The sequence below is a fragment of the Chiloscyllium punctatum genome, chromosome 25 (assembly GCF_047496795.1).
Source record: "Chiloscyllium punctatum isolate Juve2018m chromosome 25, sChiPun1.3, whole genome shotgun sequence".
NCBI classification, from domain to species: domain Eukaryota; kingdom Metazoa; phylum Chordata; class Chondrichthyes; order Orectolobiformes; family Hemiscylliidae; genus Chiloscyllium; species Chiloscyllium punctatum.
This window is the reverse complement of record NC_092763.1, coordinates 73,771,375-73,788,137: the sequence shown is the minus strand read 5'-3', so window position 1 is coordinate 73,788,137 and position 16,763 is coordinate 73,771,375. Positions and strand designations below refer to the sequence as shown.

Below are 16,763 nucleotides of genomic sequence, written 5' to 3'. Positions count from 1 at the left end.
TTAATATAAACTGTCATTCTGAAATAAATTTGCTTGAAATTTGCAAGTTAAATATTAAAGGAAACGCTGCTGTTTTGTTCTCTGTGCAATCAGTTTGCATTCCACCTGGTCTGTAATGTTGCACTTTGACCAGCTGGTGGGGCTACAAACCACAGGCTCAGCATCACTGTGCCACTCAGAACACAGCAAAGTAAATGTCAATTCTTGTCCAGAAAGATCCGCCAATGTGTCATGGCTTCTGCGTCCAGGAGGACATTTGGAACTGTTCTGGCAATACTCTTGTAATATAAGGGTTAGATGTGGGTTGTATCGGACTATAAGATTCAGCAGATGTTTATTACAGTTCATGCCATACACATGTATTACACTTTTGTGTCTAGGCTAATATTATGTTATTCATCTATGAGCAGTGGTGTATTCCCTTTAGTGTATTGTGCCTTTAGTCCCCCACATCAACATCCTGGGGGTTAGCATTTATCAGAACAGTAGGTGGCACGGTGGCACAGTGGTTAGCACTGCTGCCTCACAGCACCAGAGACCTGGGTTCAATTCCTGACTCAGGCGACTGACTGTGTGGAGTTTGTACATCCTCCCCGTGTCTGCGTGGGTTTCCTCCGGGTGCTCCGGTTTCCTCCCACAGTCCAAAGACGTGCAGGTCAGGTGAATTAGCCGTGCTAAATTGCCCGTAGTGTTAGGTAAAGGGGCAAATGTAGGGGAATGGGTGGGTTGCGCTTCGGCGGGTCGGTGTGGACTTGTTGGGCCGAAGGGCCTGTTTCTACACTGTAAGTAATCTAATCAGAACGTGAACTGGTCATGCCATACAAAATGCTGTGGGCTACGAGTGCACGCTTGCACTCTTGTTGTGAGTAACTCACCCCCTGATTTCCCAATGCCTGCCCACTGTCTACAAGGCGTAAGTCAGAGTGTGTTGGAATATTCCCCACGTACCTGGATGGATGCAGCTACAATAATCATCCAGGACAAAGCAGCCCGCTTGATTGGCAAACTTTCACTCCCTTCACCATCAACGCACGTGAGCAGCAGTGTGTGCTATCCACAAGATGCATGGCAGAAATTCATCGAGGCTCCTTAGACAGCACCTCCCAAAGCCATGATCACTATCATCTAGAAGGATAAGGGCAGCAAATACATAGGAACACCAACCCATGCAAGTTCCTCTCTCAGCCACACACCAACCTGACTTGGAAATATTTTGCCATTCCTTCTCTGTCGCTGGGTCAAAATCCTGGAATTCCTTCCTTAACAATGTGGGTCTACCTCCGGCAAATGGACTGCCGCAGTTCACAAATGTAGCTCACCACCATCTTCTCAAGGGCAGCTAATAATGATTGATAAATGTTGGCCTAGCCAGTAAAGACCACATCCCTTGAATTAATGTGAAATAAAATTGGCCCCAGTTAACAACCATGAACTTTTATCCTCATGTCATATGTTTTTAAATGCTTCCTTGCACAGTGATGGTATTAAGAGCATGTTTTTTAAAGATATGCTGCATGTTAGCTTATAGGCATAACACAACAGCTTATGGTAATTTAAATAGAATACAGAGACAGAATTTCTGGCAAAACTCAGCAGATCAGGCAGCATTTGTGGGGAGAAAGCAGAGTTAATATGCAGCATACCGTAATTAATGTCCATCCTTTATGGAGTGTTATACCACCAAATGTCTCTCTCTGTTGAGAGGGCAGTCTCTGGTTCAGTAGAATTATTTTGTCATAGAGCCATTTGGTCCAACTCGTCCATGCTGACCAGATATCCCAACCCGATCTAGTCTCACCTGCCAGCATCCGGCCCATATCCCTCCAATCCCTTCCTATTCATATACCCATCCAAATGCCTCTTAAATGTTGCAATTGTACCAGCCTCCACCACTTCATCTGGCAGCTCCTCCCATACATGTACCACCTCTGTGTGCCACTTAGGTCTCTTTTATATTTTTCCCCTCTCACCTAAAGCTATGCCCTCTAGTTCTGGGCTCCCCACCCCAGGGAAGAGACTTTGTCTATTTACCCTATCCATGCCCCTCATGATTTTATAAATCTCTATAAGGTCACCCCTCAGTCTGCAACGCTCCAGGGAAAACAGCCCCAGCCTATTCAACCTCTCCCTATAGCTCAAATCCTCCAAACCCTGGCAACATCCTTGTAAATCTTTTCTGAACCCTTTTGAGTTTCAGAAAATCCTTCTGATAAAAAGGAGACCAGAATTGCACGCAATATTCCAACAGTGGCTTAACCAATGTCCTGTACAGCCGCAACATGACCTCCCAACTCCTGTACTCAATACTCTTACCAATAAAGGAAAGCATACCAAACGCCTTCTTCACTATCCTATCTACCTGCGACTTTACTTTCAAGCAGCTATGAACCTGCACTCCAAGGTCTCTTTGTTCAGCAACACTCCCTAGGAACTTACCAATAAGTCCTGCTAAGATTTGCTTTCCCAAAATGCAGCGCCTCGCATTTATCTGAGTTAAACTCCATCTGCCACTCCTCAGCCCATTCAACTTGTCTATTTAAAGAACAACCTCAATTATCAGTGGACAAGTGGTGTACCACAAGGATCGGTGCGAGGTCCACTACTTTTTGTCATTTATATAAATGAATTGGATGTGAACATAAATGGTATAGTAAGTCAGTTTGCAGATGACACCAAACTAGAGGTGTAGTGGAAGTAAAGAACGTTACCTCAGATTACAACGAGATCTTGATCCTGCTGTTAGATCAGACTTGCACATGTTGTTCTTGTTTGTCCTCGAGGAGAACAAGTATCAGAGAACGTTTTTACAAAAAGTGAAGACTTAACTCTAACGTCACCTCTCGAGTAAATATTTGAAGTTAATTACTTATTAAAGCATACTTGTATGTACAGGGACCTTAAGATCTTGTTCGGATGATTGAAAATTCGGATAATTGATACTTGAATAACCGAGGTTATTCTGTATTGTGTTTGCAGCCATTTGGAAATCAGTCTTACTGTGTAGAAGTTGCTAGTTACTGTGATAACACAGCAATAATAAACCAAATCCCTGCGAGTGAATACAATTCTGATGGTTGAGATAAGAATGAGTTTTGCAGTTCTCTCAAACCTATATTAATATCTATTATTTACATGTTATTTAGTGTTTACCAATATTTATTATCCATGCTACTTAACAGTGATCCGCCTGTATTACTCACAAGACAAAGCTTTTCACTGTGCCTCAGTACACCTGACAATAAATTCAATTCATTTCAAATCAATTCAATTACTCAAACCAAAATTCTTATCAAAAGGTTTTGAAGAAGCATCGGTCAACCCTAAATGTTAACTCTGTTTCTCTCTCCACAGATGCTGCCAGACCTGCTGAGTTTTTCCAGCCATTTCTGTTTTTAAAAGGCTTTGGGGATCACGCCCCTTTTTTTACCCGTCATTGGTCCCCACGTAGCCCATGATTGTTGAGTATTCACACATCCACCCTCAAGGTGCTCCTCGGTGATGCCTCTCAACCTAGTACTGAATTCACATCATAGAATCCCTACAGTGCAGAATGAGGCCATTCGGCCCATTGAGTCTGAACCGACCCTCCAAACAGCATCCCTCCTGGACCCAAACCATATCCCCCACAATGCCCACTTTCCCGTGGCCAATCCACTGAACCCACACATCTTTGGACCATGGGAGTAAAGCTGTGAGCATCCGGCAAAAACGGGGAAACATGCAAACTCCACACCGATAGTCACCCACGTCGGGAATCGAGCCTGGATCTCCCTGCACTGTAAAGGCAGCAGTGTTAACCGCTGAGCTACTGTGCCACCCACATTGCCAAATACAGAACAGCAAGGTCACAATTTTAGTAATTGCAGAGCAGTTTTACTAGGTAAATGTGAATACTGTAGTTTTTATTTGGTTGGATATTGTCTCTGGTCCTGACACCATCAAATTACAGACCGAAATAATATTGAAACCTGAGAGTACAGGATTGGATGCTGATTTATGCTGTCTGCCTGTGCAATGCACTAAAATTGTTGGTCAATCATTTACAATACTCAATAGATAGATCTGTTCATTTGCTTTCAACTAAGTGGACACCTTATCTCTGTTTACTTTACTATCTGCTGTGTTTACCCTTTGGTATGATTCACTCAGCAGTGTCACTGTGAGGTTTGATGACAACAGATTCGCATCCCTGCTTCAGAGCCACAAACTCCAGGTTGAAGTCCCACTCAAGCACTTGCTAGTCAAGGAACATGTATTGAGCATCCTTTCCTAATCCTTCCAGCACACAAGTTGCAAGAGTGGGAGATGCTCCTGATGAGCCACGTGATGGAAAGAACATGGAAGCCTCTTCATAGCTCCAGACAACAATTTTTATGTGAAAATGGGAGCTGTTACACTGGCGTGGACTCCCCAAGTGAACTGATACACTCAGTCCACCATGCCACATAAATTGCTCCACTTGTGTCTCAATTTCCTGAAATAGAGCTCAGAAGCAGACCCTTTGGTCCAACTCGTCCATGCCGACCAGGTTTCCCAAACTAAACTAGTCCGATTTGCCTACATTTGGTCCATATCCCTCTAAACTTTTCCTATTCATGTACCTGTCCAAACATCTTTCAATGTTGTAATTGTACCTGCATCTACCACTTCCTCAGGTAGTTCATTCCACATAAGAATCACCTTCTGTGTGAAAAGGATTTTATAAACCTCTATAACATCACCCCTCAACACTCTGTGCTCCAGTGAAAAAAGTGCCAGCCTATCTGTATAACTCAAACCTTCCAATCCCAGCAACATCCTGGTAAATATTTTCTGAGCCGTCTCTGATTTAATATTAACCTTCCTAAAGCAGGGTGACCAGAACTGTACACAGTACTCCAAAAGTGGCCTCACCACCATCCTGTAGAAATCAATATGACATCTCAACTCCTGTACTCACAGGCGAAAAATGTGTTGCTGGGAAAGCGCAGCAGGTCAGGCAGCATCCAAGGCGCAGGAGAATCGATGTTTTGGGCATAAGCCCTTCGTCATTCCTGAAGGGCTTATGCCCGAAATGTCGATTCTCCTGCTCCTTGGATGCTGCCTGACCTGCTGCTCTTTTCCAGCAACACATTTTTCAGCTCTGATCTCCAGCATCTGCAGTCCTCATTTTCTCCTATACTCACAGGTCTGAGCAATGAAGGCAAGCATGCTAAATGCCTTCTTAACCACCCTGTCTACCTGTGATGCAACTTTCAAAAAATTATGTACCTAAATCCCTAGATCTCTCTGTTGAACAATACTGCCCAGGGCCCTACCATTAACTGTATAGGTCCTGCCCTTGTTTGTTGGACCAAAGTGCAATACCTTGCATTTATACAAATTAAACTCCATTTGCCACTTTTCAGCCCATTGGCCCAACTAATCATGAGGTCTTTGTAATCTTAGATAACCTTCAGTGTCGACTATAACACCAATTTTTGTGTCATCTGCAAACTTATCAACTATACTTCCTTAAATTCTTACCCAAATCATTGGTATAAATTACAAACTAAAGTGGACACAGCCCCGGTCCCTGTTGACCACCGCTGGTCACAGGCCTCCAGTCCGAGAAACAACCTTCCACCGCCACCCTCTGTCTCGTGCCGTCAAACCGATTTTGTTTACTCCTGGTTCTGAAAGGTCTGGATTCATGATTGCTGTCACACACAGGATCAAGTTCACAAGAAATTCTGGAGATTTGTATTTAGAATACAAATCTAAAAGATGTTCAGTAGACCTTCCTTGGTCATCATTCTATCACGCAGGAAGAAATCAGTCACTTCCCTTCACCTGCACTTCCCCTCCGATATACAAGCACAAGTCCTTCAATGAGGAATCCCCTTTGGTATGTGTCTTGTCATTCCATTTGTAAAATGCAGGTCAGCCTCAAGGCTGAAGTGTTCACTGATGTGATGTTCTGTCCCACAGGGAAAAAGAACAAATTGCGGGTTTACTACCTGTCATGGCTCAGAAACAAGATTTTGCGCAATGATCCGGAAGTAGAGAAAAAGCACGGCTGGGTCTCAGTTGGAGATTTGGAAGGCTGTGTTCACTATAAAGTTGGTAAGTATTGCATTCTTGGAAAGTAGAACATTGACTGATCTAAAATGTCTTTGTAAAGGGTTGTTGTATTTTCTCTTTTCGAGATGTGGTGCTGTGTATCCTAAATCTAGAAATACAAACTGTACTAAGTAGACCTCTGTATAACCATTGCTGGCTGTAACTGGTAGAAATGGGTTCAAAGTATGAAAAGCTTTGCTTTTGTCATGCTTAATTCATGCAAAGAATAACATTGCATACAGGGGGTCAGTTAGCTGGTCAGCTGGTTTGTCATGCAGAGTGATGCCAACAGTGTGAGTTCAATTCCTGCACTGGCTGAGATTGCCATGAAGGATCCCACCTCCTCAACCTCTCCCCTCACCCGAGGCATGATGACCCTCAAGTTAAACTAGCACTAGTTGTGTCTCTGCTGTGAAAAAGCAGTTTACCTCATCACTACATTTTAATACTCTCTGGTTTGCACTCTGGTATTCACCACACTGGCTTTAATGGTACAATGATGGGAAAATTATTTCAAAAGCACTTTTAATACCATACGTTATTCTTGATGGTACTGCTCGAGCAGATGACAGAAACAGATTCACAAGCAATTTTCGAAGGGGAACTGGCTATACACTTCCAAAAGAATCTTCTTCAGGGTTCTGAGAGAGCCCTGGGTTGGTCAGAGTAGCCTGAACAGTTACAGTCCTGATGTAGGGTGGTTTCCTCACCACACTAGCTCACTATGAAAGCTATTCAATCGGTTCCAGACCCCACCTCCAGGCCTGCAACATTTTCCTTCAAGTGATTATTCAAGTTCCCACAGTTGAGTTTGCCGATAAGATCATGAATTCTGAATCATAGCAAATTCACTTGGCTTCACATGAGTTTTCCTTCATGTCACCTTTGCTTCGTCTGCCATTCAGTTTAGATTCGTATCTCTTTCTAAGAGCTAGCACAGGCATATTGGACTCACTTGGTTATCTTTGGTGCCATGCAATTCTGATCCAAAGCCAAATGCATTTCAAGAGGCCAAGAATATAACAGCAGAGATATACTGCTGAGGCTGTATCAGGCTCTGGTCAGATCGCATTTGGAATACTGTGAGCAGTTTTGGGCCACATATCTGAGGAAGGATATGCTGGCATAGGAAGGGTCCAGTACAAGGTTTACAAGTACGATCCCTGGGATGAAGGGCTTGTCATATGAGGAGCGGTTGAGGACTCTGGGTCTATATCCAATGTTGTTTATAAGGATGAGGAGTATCTGATTGAAACTCAAAGAATAGTGAGAGGCCTGGATAGAGTGGATGGAGTGAAGATGTTTCCAGTAGTGGGAGAGACGAGGACCCAAGGGCTCAGCTTCAAAGTGAAGGGAAGACACCAAAATTGATGGTATCGTGGACAGTGAAGAAGATTACAAAGCGATCTTGATCAGTTGGGTCATTAGGCTGAGAAATGGCAGATCGAGTTTAATTTGGATAAATGCAAGGTATTGCATTTTGGTAAAAACAAACAAGGATAGGACATATGTACAATTAATGGTAGCTTAGGAGTTTAGAACAGGATGTCATGTTGTGGTTATTGGTGAGGCCTCTTCTGCGGTATGGTGTGCAGTTTTGGTCACCCTGCTCTGGGAAAGATATTATTAAATTAGAGAGGGTTCAGAAAAGATTTACCAGGATGTTGCTGGGAATGGAAAGTTTGAGTTATAAATGTAGCTCAGTAGGCTGGATATTTTTCACTGGAGTGCAGGAGGTTGGGGTGGGGGGGAGGGTTGGTGGGGGGGGAGGCGGTTGACCTTGTAGAGGCTTAGAGAATCATGAGGGACATAGATAAGGTCACTATCAAGGGTCTTTTCCTGAGTTCAAAACTAGGGGAAATATTTTTAAGGTGAGAGAGAAAAGTTTAAAAAGGTCATGGGGGTGACTTTTTACACAAAGATTGGCTCGTTATGTGAATGAATTACCAGAGGAAGTGGTGAATGCAGGCACAATTACAACATTTAAAAGACATATGGACAAGTTTAGGAATGGTTCAGAGGGATATGGGCCAAACTTAGGCAAATAGGACTAGTTTAGTTTGGGACCATGGTCAGCATGGATTAGTTGGACTGAAGGGTTTATTTCCATGCTGGATGACTCTGTAGCTCTATAGATTTGAGGACAACATTCTTCAGCCAGAAGGTGGTGAATCTGTGGAACTCGTTGCCGCAGAGGGCTGTGGAACACAAGTCATTAAGTGTATTTAAGACAGAGGTAGATAGGTTCTTAATTTGTAAGGGGATCGAGGTTTATAATGTGGTGGCAGGAAAATACGGCTGAAAACATAACAGCCATGATTGAATGGTTGCTCCTATGTCTCTGGTCTTATGGTGTATGTAGCAGTGAGTTCACTAATAATGGCTTAGAAATCTGAACAATTCAATATGAAACATTCCTTCTACTTTGGGAATATACCACCTATCCTGTTTAGATTAGATGATTAGATTACTTACAGTGTGGAAACAGGCCCTTCGGCCCAACAAGTCCACACCGCCCCGCCGAAGCGTAACCCACCCATACCCCTACATCTACATCTACCCCTTACCTAACACTATGGGCAATTTAGCATGGCCAATTCACCTGACCTGCACATCTTTGTGACTGTGGGAGGAAACCGGAGCACCCGGAGGAAACCCACGCAGACACGGGGAGAACGTGCAAACTCCACACAGTCAGTCGCCTGAGGCGGGAATTGAACCCGGGTCTCAGGCGCTGTGAGGCAGCAGTGCTAACCACTGTGCCACCGTGCCGCCCTGTTGGATAGGGCTAGCTCACCATTAGATTTTCAAAGTGCAGAAACTGTCTGGCATGGTACTTGCCTGAATCCTGTGTGAGAAATTAGTTTAGTGACTGGCTGCAGCATTGACCACAGGTGTCCTGAGCATGAATTCCCAAAAAAAGCTGAATTCCAATGAAGTGTCATTGAGCAAATGAATTAAAAACAGAGGAAGCTGCAGAAACTCAACATTGGTATGGCATTCATCTGTGGAGAGAAAACAGAGTGAATATTTCAGGCCCAGTGTCCCTTCTTTAGAACTGATGATAGCAAGGAAAAGGTTGGTATATGTACTGAAAATGGGGATGAGGAGGGGAGGGAATAAACGATAGAGCCCAGAGAGAGAGAGAGAGAGAGAGAGAGAGAAAACAGCAGTGAGGCAGTCAAAGGAATGGATAATGTTGAGCCATGGAGAAAGAAAAGCAGCTATTGAGGACCATTAGTGGCTGACAATGGGTTGGGTGTTGCAGCAGCCCATGTGATGTCCAGCCCATGTGATGTTCACGCCTGCCATGTAGGGATTTACATAAGGACATGGAAGAAGATGCTGAGTCCCTAAAATTGTTGAACATTGAGTTCGAGCGGAAAATGATGTGCTGCTCTTTCAGGTTGTGCTGGGCTTCGCTGGAGCACTGCAGCAAGCCTGAGACAGAGAGTTGCCAGGGAACACGGTTGAATTGACAGGCTCATTAAATAAGTACCTCATAGCAAAGATACTCAGCAGGTCTGGAAACAGTTGTGGAGAGAGAAATAGAGTTAATGTTTCAAGTCCAGAGTCATACTAGTCTCAAAAGGTTAATTTGGGGGGCAACGCAGTGGCTCAGTGGTTAACACTGCTGCCTCACAGCACCAGGGACGCCAGCTTCAGGCGACTGTGTGGCGTTTGCTCATTCTCCCCGTGCCTGCGTGGGTTTTCTCCGGGTGCTTCGGTTTCCTCCCACAATCCAAAGATGTGCAGGTCGGGTGAAATTGCCATGCTAAATTGCCCATAATGTTCGGGGATGTGTAGATTAGGTGCCTTAGTCAGGGGTAAATATAGGATAATAGGGTAAGGAAATGGGTCTGGGTGGGTTACTCTTCAGAGGGTCAGTGTGGACTAGTTGGGCTGAGGGGCCTGTTTCCACAATGTAGGGATTCTATGAACTCTGTTTCTCTCTCTCTCTCCACAGATACTGACAGACCTGCTGAGTTTCTCCAGCATTCTCTGTGTTTGTTTCAGATTTCCAGCAGCCACAATGGTTTGCTTTTATCGAATAATAAACTGTTTGAGTACAAGGGCAGCTTAGATCTGGGCAGTGTAATTAAATTGTTTCTGAATATCGATAACAATAATTTTATGATCTGTTTATCTGTGGTATTTTGAGGTATCAAACAATACTGACTCCAGACTGGCTTAGCACTACATTAAGCTGTTTGGTCTTTTGTTAACAGTTAAGTATGAAAGAATAAAATTCCTGGTGATTGCTCTGAAGAATTCTGTTGAAGTCTACGCGTGGGCTCCAAAACCGTACCACAAGTTTATGGCATTCAAGGTAAGACAATTCATTAAGGAACTAGTACCAGCTGATACAGTTGTGAAGGATTGACTAGGCCAATTTTCAAAGGATTTCAGCAGCCAATGGGTTAACATGAGTGCATTAGCTTAACAAAACTACATCAGAACAAAGTAAACTGCAGATTCATGCTCACGAATCACCGCACATGAATCAAAACCGGTTACAGCGAGTCACTCATCTCAGTGTCCCAGTGACTCACTCAGCAAAGCAATAATGTAGGTCTGGGAGTTGTCAACTACTTAGCTTCCACCAGGCAACAGCAGAACAGACATTGTCTGGATCAATTGGCCAACAAAACTTGAGAGGGAGCCGAAATATCTTCCAGTCAGCCTGCTCAGTGATACAATGACACACCTCAGGAAAAGCTACCTGAGAGTGAGTGATGATAAACACAGGAATGCATGTCAGTGATGATTATGTACCTGAAATGATCAGCTTCTGTTTCCCCTGGTCTTCCTCATAGTGAATGTGCCTGGGGAGCCAGCGTCTGTTATATATGCAGATTGCGACCTGAGCCAGTGAACACAGATGCATGGAAGTAATTCAGGGTTTATTTTAATAAAACAAATTTTAATTGCAACAGCAGTGAAACCTTTTAAACATGCAGTACAGTTTCTGTATAAAAGCCACCCTAGTTATATTCTCCCATGTCATATATTCATGACCTACTTATTAAGCACTCTGCTCACTTTGGTCCCTTAGTGTTACATTTTTAGCTGTCAAGGATCCTGGAATATATTGGTTTAGAAATGTCCCACTTTGAGTCAATTAGTTCTCTGATTTATTTAGGTTAACCATGACATTGGACTGCTGAGAAGTGGAACAGAACATAAATACAGCAATGACATTTAAGTGTTTAATGCAATAACTGTATTCATCTAAGTTTGTATAAAAATAGCATTAAAACAAATGTGTCTTATTTCTAAGTCCAAATCTCTTGATAAAGACTTCAACATGGCCAGAAAGATTTTCTTCAACCACTTTGAAATGAATGCAATTGAAAATATAAATTATGTAATTAAGTCAGGAAACACTGGAAGCACATAGGTCAATCAGTATGGAGAAAAGATCTATGAGATAGAAAAGATAAATTAGTGTTTCATTAGCAGTCATTTCACCAGAGCTAGATTATTCCAGACATTGAGCACAGATCAAAATGATAACCCGCTTTTCCTCTGCTCAGATCAAACTGCTCAGTAATGTAGGACATCTCTTAACCTGTAACAACTTGGTAACAAAAGGAATACATGGGTATACCATTTAACTCCTTGAACCTGTTCAGTGAGATCATTGCTGGTTGCTTACAGCCCATAATAAAGATTTATGTCTATAAGGAAGCAAACACGAGTGCAAGTATTTCCTGTGGGAGAGCAGATATATCGTTTCCCAAGTTCATGAATTCCTTTGCTAAACCTCTCAGTCTCCCTACACATCTTCCCTCTTTGAAAGATGTTCCTCAAAGCCTGCCACTTTGATCGGATTTTTGGCCACCTGGAGTCCTGCCATCTCCTTCAGTGGGTTGGTGTCAGATTTTCCTTTTTGGTAAGGCTCCTGTATACTGTCTTTGGGATGTTTAACTTCTATGTGAAAGGTTGCTGTGTAAATGCAAGTTGTTATTAGTTTTGTTTCACATAGTATGGAGTCATTTCCATTGGGATGGAGCACCATTAGCTCTGAATTTGGGCAGCTAGCACTTCCAATTCTGGTTACACATATAACAAACAAAGAAGCAGGAGTAGACCATTCAGCCCATTCAGCCTGCCCCATTGTTCAATCTGGAGAAAGTGAAAACTACAGATGCTGGAGATCAGAGTCAAGATCCATTGGTCAATATGATCACGGCTGATCAAAGGCTTCATTGCCTTCACCTTATCCCCATAACCCAGTACGCCTGTAATAATCTTGGAGATTTTGTCACACAGAACCTTCTCTTCCACTTAGCTTCACCCCACATCTTCATTACTGTCCATGATATGCCTTTTGAGGATATGGCTGCAGTAAATAAAATCTTCCAGCTGAATGTGTGCTGTACGCAAAATCCTATGAATGGACAAAAGGTTTTTATCTCCATCTGATACAAGAATAGGAGGTTGGAACTACAATGTTACAGCCCTATCTCCACTCCTGTTGGTTTTTGCTAGTTGCAGGAATTAAGACTTAATCTCATATAGCTATACAACATATTTGAACACATTATATGCCATACCTCTTGGGTGGGTGGGAATTGACCTGGACCAGAAGTCCTGCTGTGAAGACAACCAATCAAAGGCATTTTAAAAATAACGCATTTTCTTTTTTTAATTTTCTTGAAACACTTCAGTTTATGTGACAAAATCTCTGAAAATCTATTTAACCCTAACTGCTGTACTCAAAGCAAATAAGCCTTTGCTGCCTGATCCTCATGGTCAAAATGACTTCATATTATGTGCAATAACAGCAGTAATCATAATTTGCATTTTTATAGCACCATAGCATTGAATGTTTTCAAGAAGGCATTAGATAAAGTACTTAAGCTTAAAGAGACCAAAGCGTATGAGGCAAAAGTGGGAACTGGACATTGAGTTGGATGAAAAAGAAATTGCCGGTGATTTATTTTTCATAGAGAGTTGTGTTAACGGAATCTTTGGATAGCCTCCACATTACTTACTCTGGGATCAACCATGATCCTATTGAATGACAGAGTGGGATCAAGGGGCTGAATGGCCTACTCTTGCTCCTACTCTCTGTTATTGAAATAACTCCACGGAGGCCAGTATCCTGTCTCCAAGCCACCTTTTATTTACATGTGGAAAGCCTTTGACTCCGGCAGAGTCTCATCAGAATCAGCACCCAGAGTGTTTGAATCTCTGGCACGCCACTTTTTATCTGTCAGCCAGGACTCCCTGATTGGACCAGCCCCAGTCAGGGAACACATATTCTATGAGGCCATCTGGCTGACCTTGTTACAATCACTACAGTTATATCAAAGGAAATTTTACAATGAGCCATGTATCGTATCAGACAGGTGGCTAAAAGCTCAGTCAAAGCAGTAGGTTTTAAGGAACATCTTTAAAGAGGAAAGCCTCATCGAGAGACAGAGAGGATTAAAGAAGGAATTCATGAGCTTAGCCTGCAACACTGGAGATGAATAAAGTCAAGGATGGTCAAAAGTGCAGACCTGGAGTCGCACAGAGATCTCAGAAAGCTGTCAGACTGGAGGACTTCTCAAAGCTAGGGAGGGGTGAGACCATGAAGATGGTTCAAACATGGACAGCAGTTTTAAAACTGAGGCATTGCTGATGTGGACGCCAATGTAAGTCAGCGAGCACCGCAATGAATGGCAAAAAGGTCTTGCAGCAAGTCAAGGTACAAGCAACAGAATTTTAGATGATCTCCAGTTTATGGAAGGTGGGAAAAGCACAACAACAGACTGGGAACAAATGCATGCAAAATGTCAGCAATAATTTATAATCTGATGTGATAATACAATTAGAAAATCAAGATGCACCCATCCCATCAATTGTCCCAGTAATGTTGTAGGTATAGATAAGGGAAAGAGTGTGGCTGGAAAAGCGCAGCAGGTCAGGCAGTAATCAAAGGAACAGGAGAATCGACGTTTCGGGCATAAGCCCTTCTTCATAAGAAATAAGAGGTACAGAACAGTGAAAAAAATATTTTAAAAGGGATAAATAAAATAAAATTACTTGATTGTCTCTCTTTCTCTCGCTCCCCACTCTCTCATCACCTTTTTCCTCTCCTCTTCCCCCTTTGCTACCCTTCTCCCCTGTTTTCCATTTTGCCTCTGCTTCACCCCATCTCCCCCCCATCTCCCACATATTTTGTCACATAGCACTGGCTTCAGACTTGGTCATTCACAGCTCCTAATCTCCCTTAATCTCTCTATTCACGGTCATTATCACCTCTTTGTTGCTACTTTGCTTCTGGAGCCATGATTCACCTCCTATCAGTCTAGTATAAATACCTCCCTATTTCTCCTTTTTTTAACTTTGACAAAGGGTCAGTTAGACTTGAAACTTCCGCTCTTCTCTCTCCTTACAAATGCTGCTAGACTTGCTGAGATTTTCCAGCATTTTCTCTTGTTTGGTTTCAGATTCCAACATCCGCAGTAATTTGCTTTTATTACAGAATTGGCATTGGAGAGGATGGTGCAGAGTAAATTTACCAGGATGCTTCTGGGCTATACAGTTTCAATGCTGAAGACAGATTGGATAGACTGGGGTTGTGTTCCTTAGAGCAGAGCAAATTGAGAAAGGAAATAATTGGAGGTATCAGTGACCAAAGGGCATAGATTTAAGGTAAGGGGCAAAAGGATTAGTGGACATGTAAAGAAAAAGGCTGGTAGGAATCTGGAATTCTCTGCCTGTGAAGGTGGTAGTGGCAGAAACCCTTATAACAGTTAAGAAGCATTTAGATGTGGACTCTGATCCCACCATCAGGGGAAAATTTCTTCCTGTCTATCCTATCTATGTTTCACATAGTTGTATACATGTCCTCTGCACCCTCTTCAGTGTTTTCGCATCCCTTCAATATTGCAGATTCCAGAACTGCACACAATACTTTAGCTGTGGCCTAAACAATTTTTTTGAAACAGTTTCTGCATAGCCTCCCTGCTCTTAGACTGTATGCTTCAGCTAATAAAGGCAAGTGTACCATATGCATTCTTAACCACTTTATCCACCTGTGCTGATACTTTAAGGGACCAGTGTACAAGACCATCAAGGTCCCTCTGATCCTTGGTATTTCCCAGGCTCCAACCATTCATTATGTATTTTTTTCCCTTGTTTGTCCTGCCCAAGCACATCACCTCACATTTAGCTACATTTATTTTCAATTGCCAGTGATCCGTCCATTTGCTTGGCCCCTCTGTATCCTACTGTAGTCTATTTACTGCACATTAAACTTACTGCAAACTTACTGACCAGACCTCCTATATTAAAGTCCAAATCACTTACATAAAACACAACCAGCAAAGATCCCAACACTGACCCCTGTGGGACCCCACTGGACACAGATTTCCATTTGGAATCACCTCCGTAATCAGCACGCTCTGCTTCTTGTCACTCAGCCAACTGTCAATTTGATTTGCCAAATTTCCTTGGATCTCATGGATTCCTTGGATCCCTTTGTTATCCACCTCCTACGTGGGACCTGACCAGAAGCCTTGCCGAAGTCCAAATAGACTGCATCAAAAGCCCTCATCTACTCACTGGATCACCTCTTCGAAAACTTCAATTTACCCCTGGCTCCCTTCTTGAATAGTTAATTGTTAATTTTATTGAGATTTCTTGCTGAATTGCAGAAACACTGAAGTATTCGGCCACTAACTGTACTTCAATTATCTCTTCCTTTGCAGTCCTTTACATCTCTCGCACACAAGCCACTGTCAGTGGACCTCACAATTGAAGAAGGTCAGAGGTTAAAGGCAATCTATGGATCCACTTCGGGTTTTCATGCCATTGACGTTGACTCAGGAACAGTTTATGACATCTACCTGCCAACTCATGTAAGCTTTCTCCTACGTGAAGGAATGTGAACTAAGATAGTCAAATGCTGACACAGGAAGACAATCCCATCCGAGACTGGAAATCGTGAAGCGTTCAGGGAAAGTAAATAAAGAGAAACTATTTCCAGTGGGATAAATAAGAAAAGTCACAGGTATAAGGCAATTGGCAGAATGAGCAGAGGTGAGATTAGGTAAATTCAATTTGTCCACAATTGGTTCGGGTTTGGAATTAAGTGTCTGATATAGTGGTCAATACAGATTTAATTGAAGCACTCAGTAGGGAATTGGGTGAATACCTATAGGAGAAATGTTTGCAGCAATATGGGAGACTGTGTGGCATATTAAGACTAACTAAATTGGGTGGCATGGTAGCCTAGTGGTTGGCACTGCTGTCTCACAGTGCCAGGCACCCAGGTTCAATCCCAGCCTTGGACAACTGTCTGTGAGAAGTTTGCACATTCTCCCTGTGTCTGAGTTGGTTTCTTCCCACCATCCAAAGACATGCAGATTAGGCAAACTTGGCCATACTAAAATTGCCCATTGTGTTCAGGGATGTATAGATTAGGTGCATTAATGAGGGGTAAATGTAGGGGAATGGGTCTGGGTCGATTATTTTTTTGGGAGGTCGATGTGGACTTGTTGGGCCCGATGGCCTGATTCTGTTGACTTATTACTTATCAAAAGAGTCAGTAAACAACCAGTGGCCTGAATGGCACAGTAAGACATTTTTATGTAGATGCAGCATGTTTAAGTTTGGAATGCCTCAGTATTCAATGTCTGTGAGTTACATAATTTCAACAATCTTGTAAGGTTTTAAGGACAATC

At 42.8% G+C, this 16,763-nt stretch overlaps 1 protein-coding gene across 2 annotated transcripts in view; it reads left to right on the top strand.

Moving 5' to 3' along the window:
- Positions 1–16,763, top strand: part of LOC140496067 (mitogen-activated protein kinase kinase kinase kinase 4) — a 303,330-nt gene that overhangs the window by 267,846 nt on the left and 18,721 nt on the right. For both annotated transcript variants that reach the window (XM_072595575.1, XM_072595574.1), the window contains exons 25-27: positions 5,950–6,084; positions 10,311–10,411; positions 15,789–15,938. In XM_072595575.1, the coding sequence (XP_072451676.1) occupies positions 5,950–6,084; positions 10,311–10,411; positions 15,789–15,938 (386 nt within the window). The remainder of the gene's footprint in view (positions 1–5,949; positions 6,085–10,310; positions 10,412–15,788; positions 15,939–16,763) is intronic.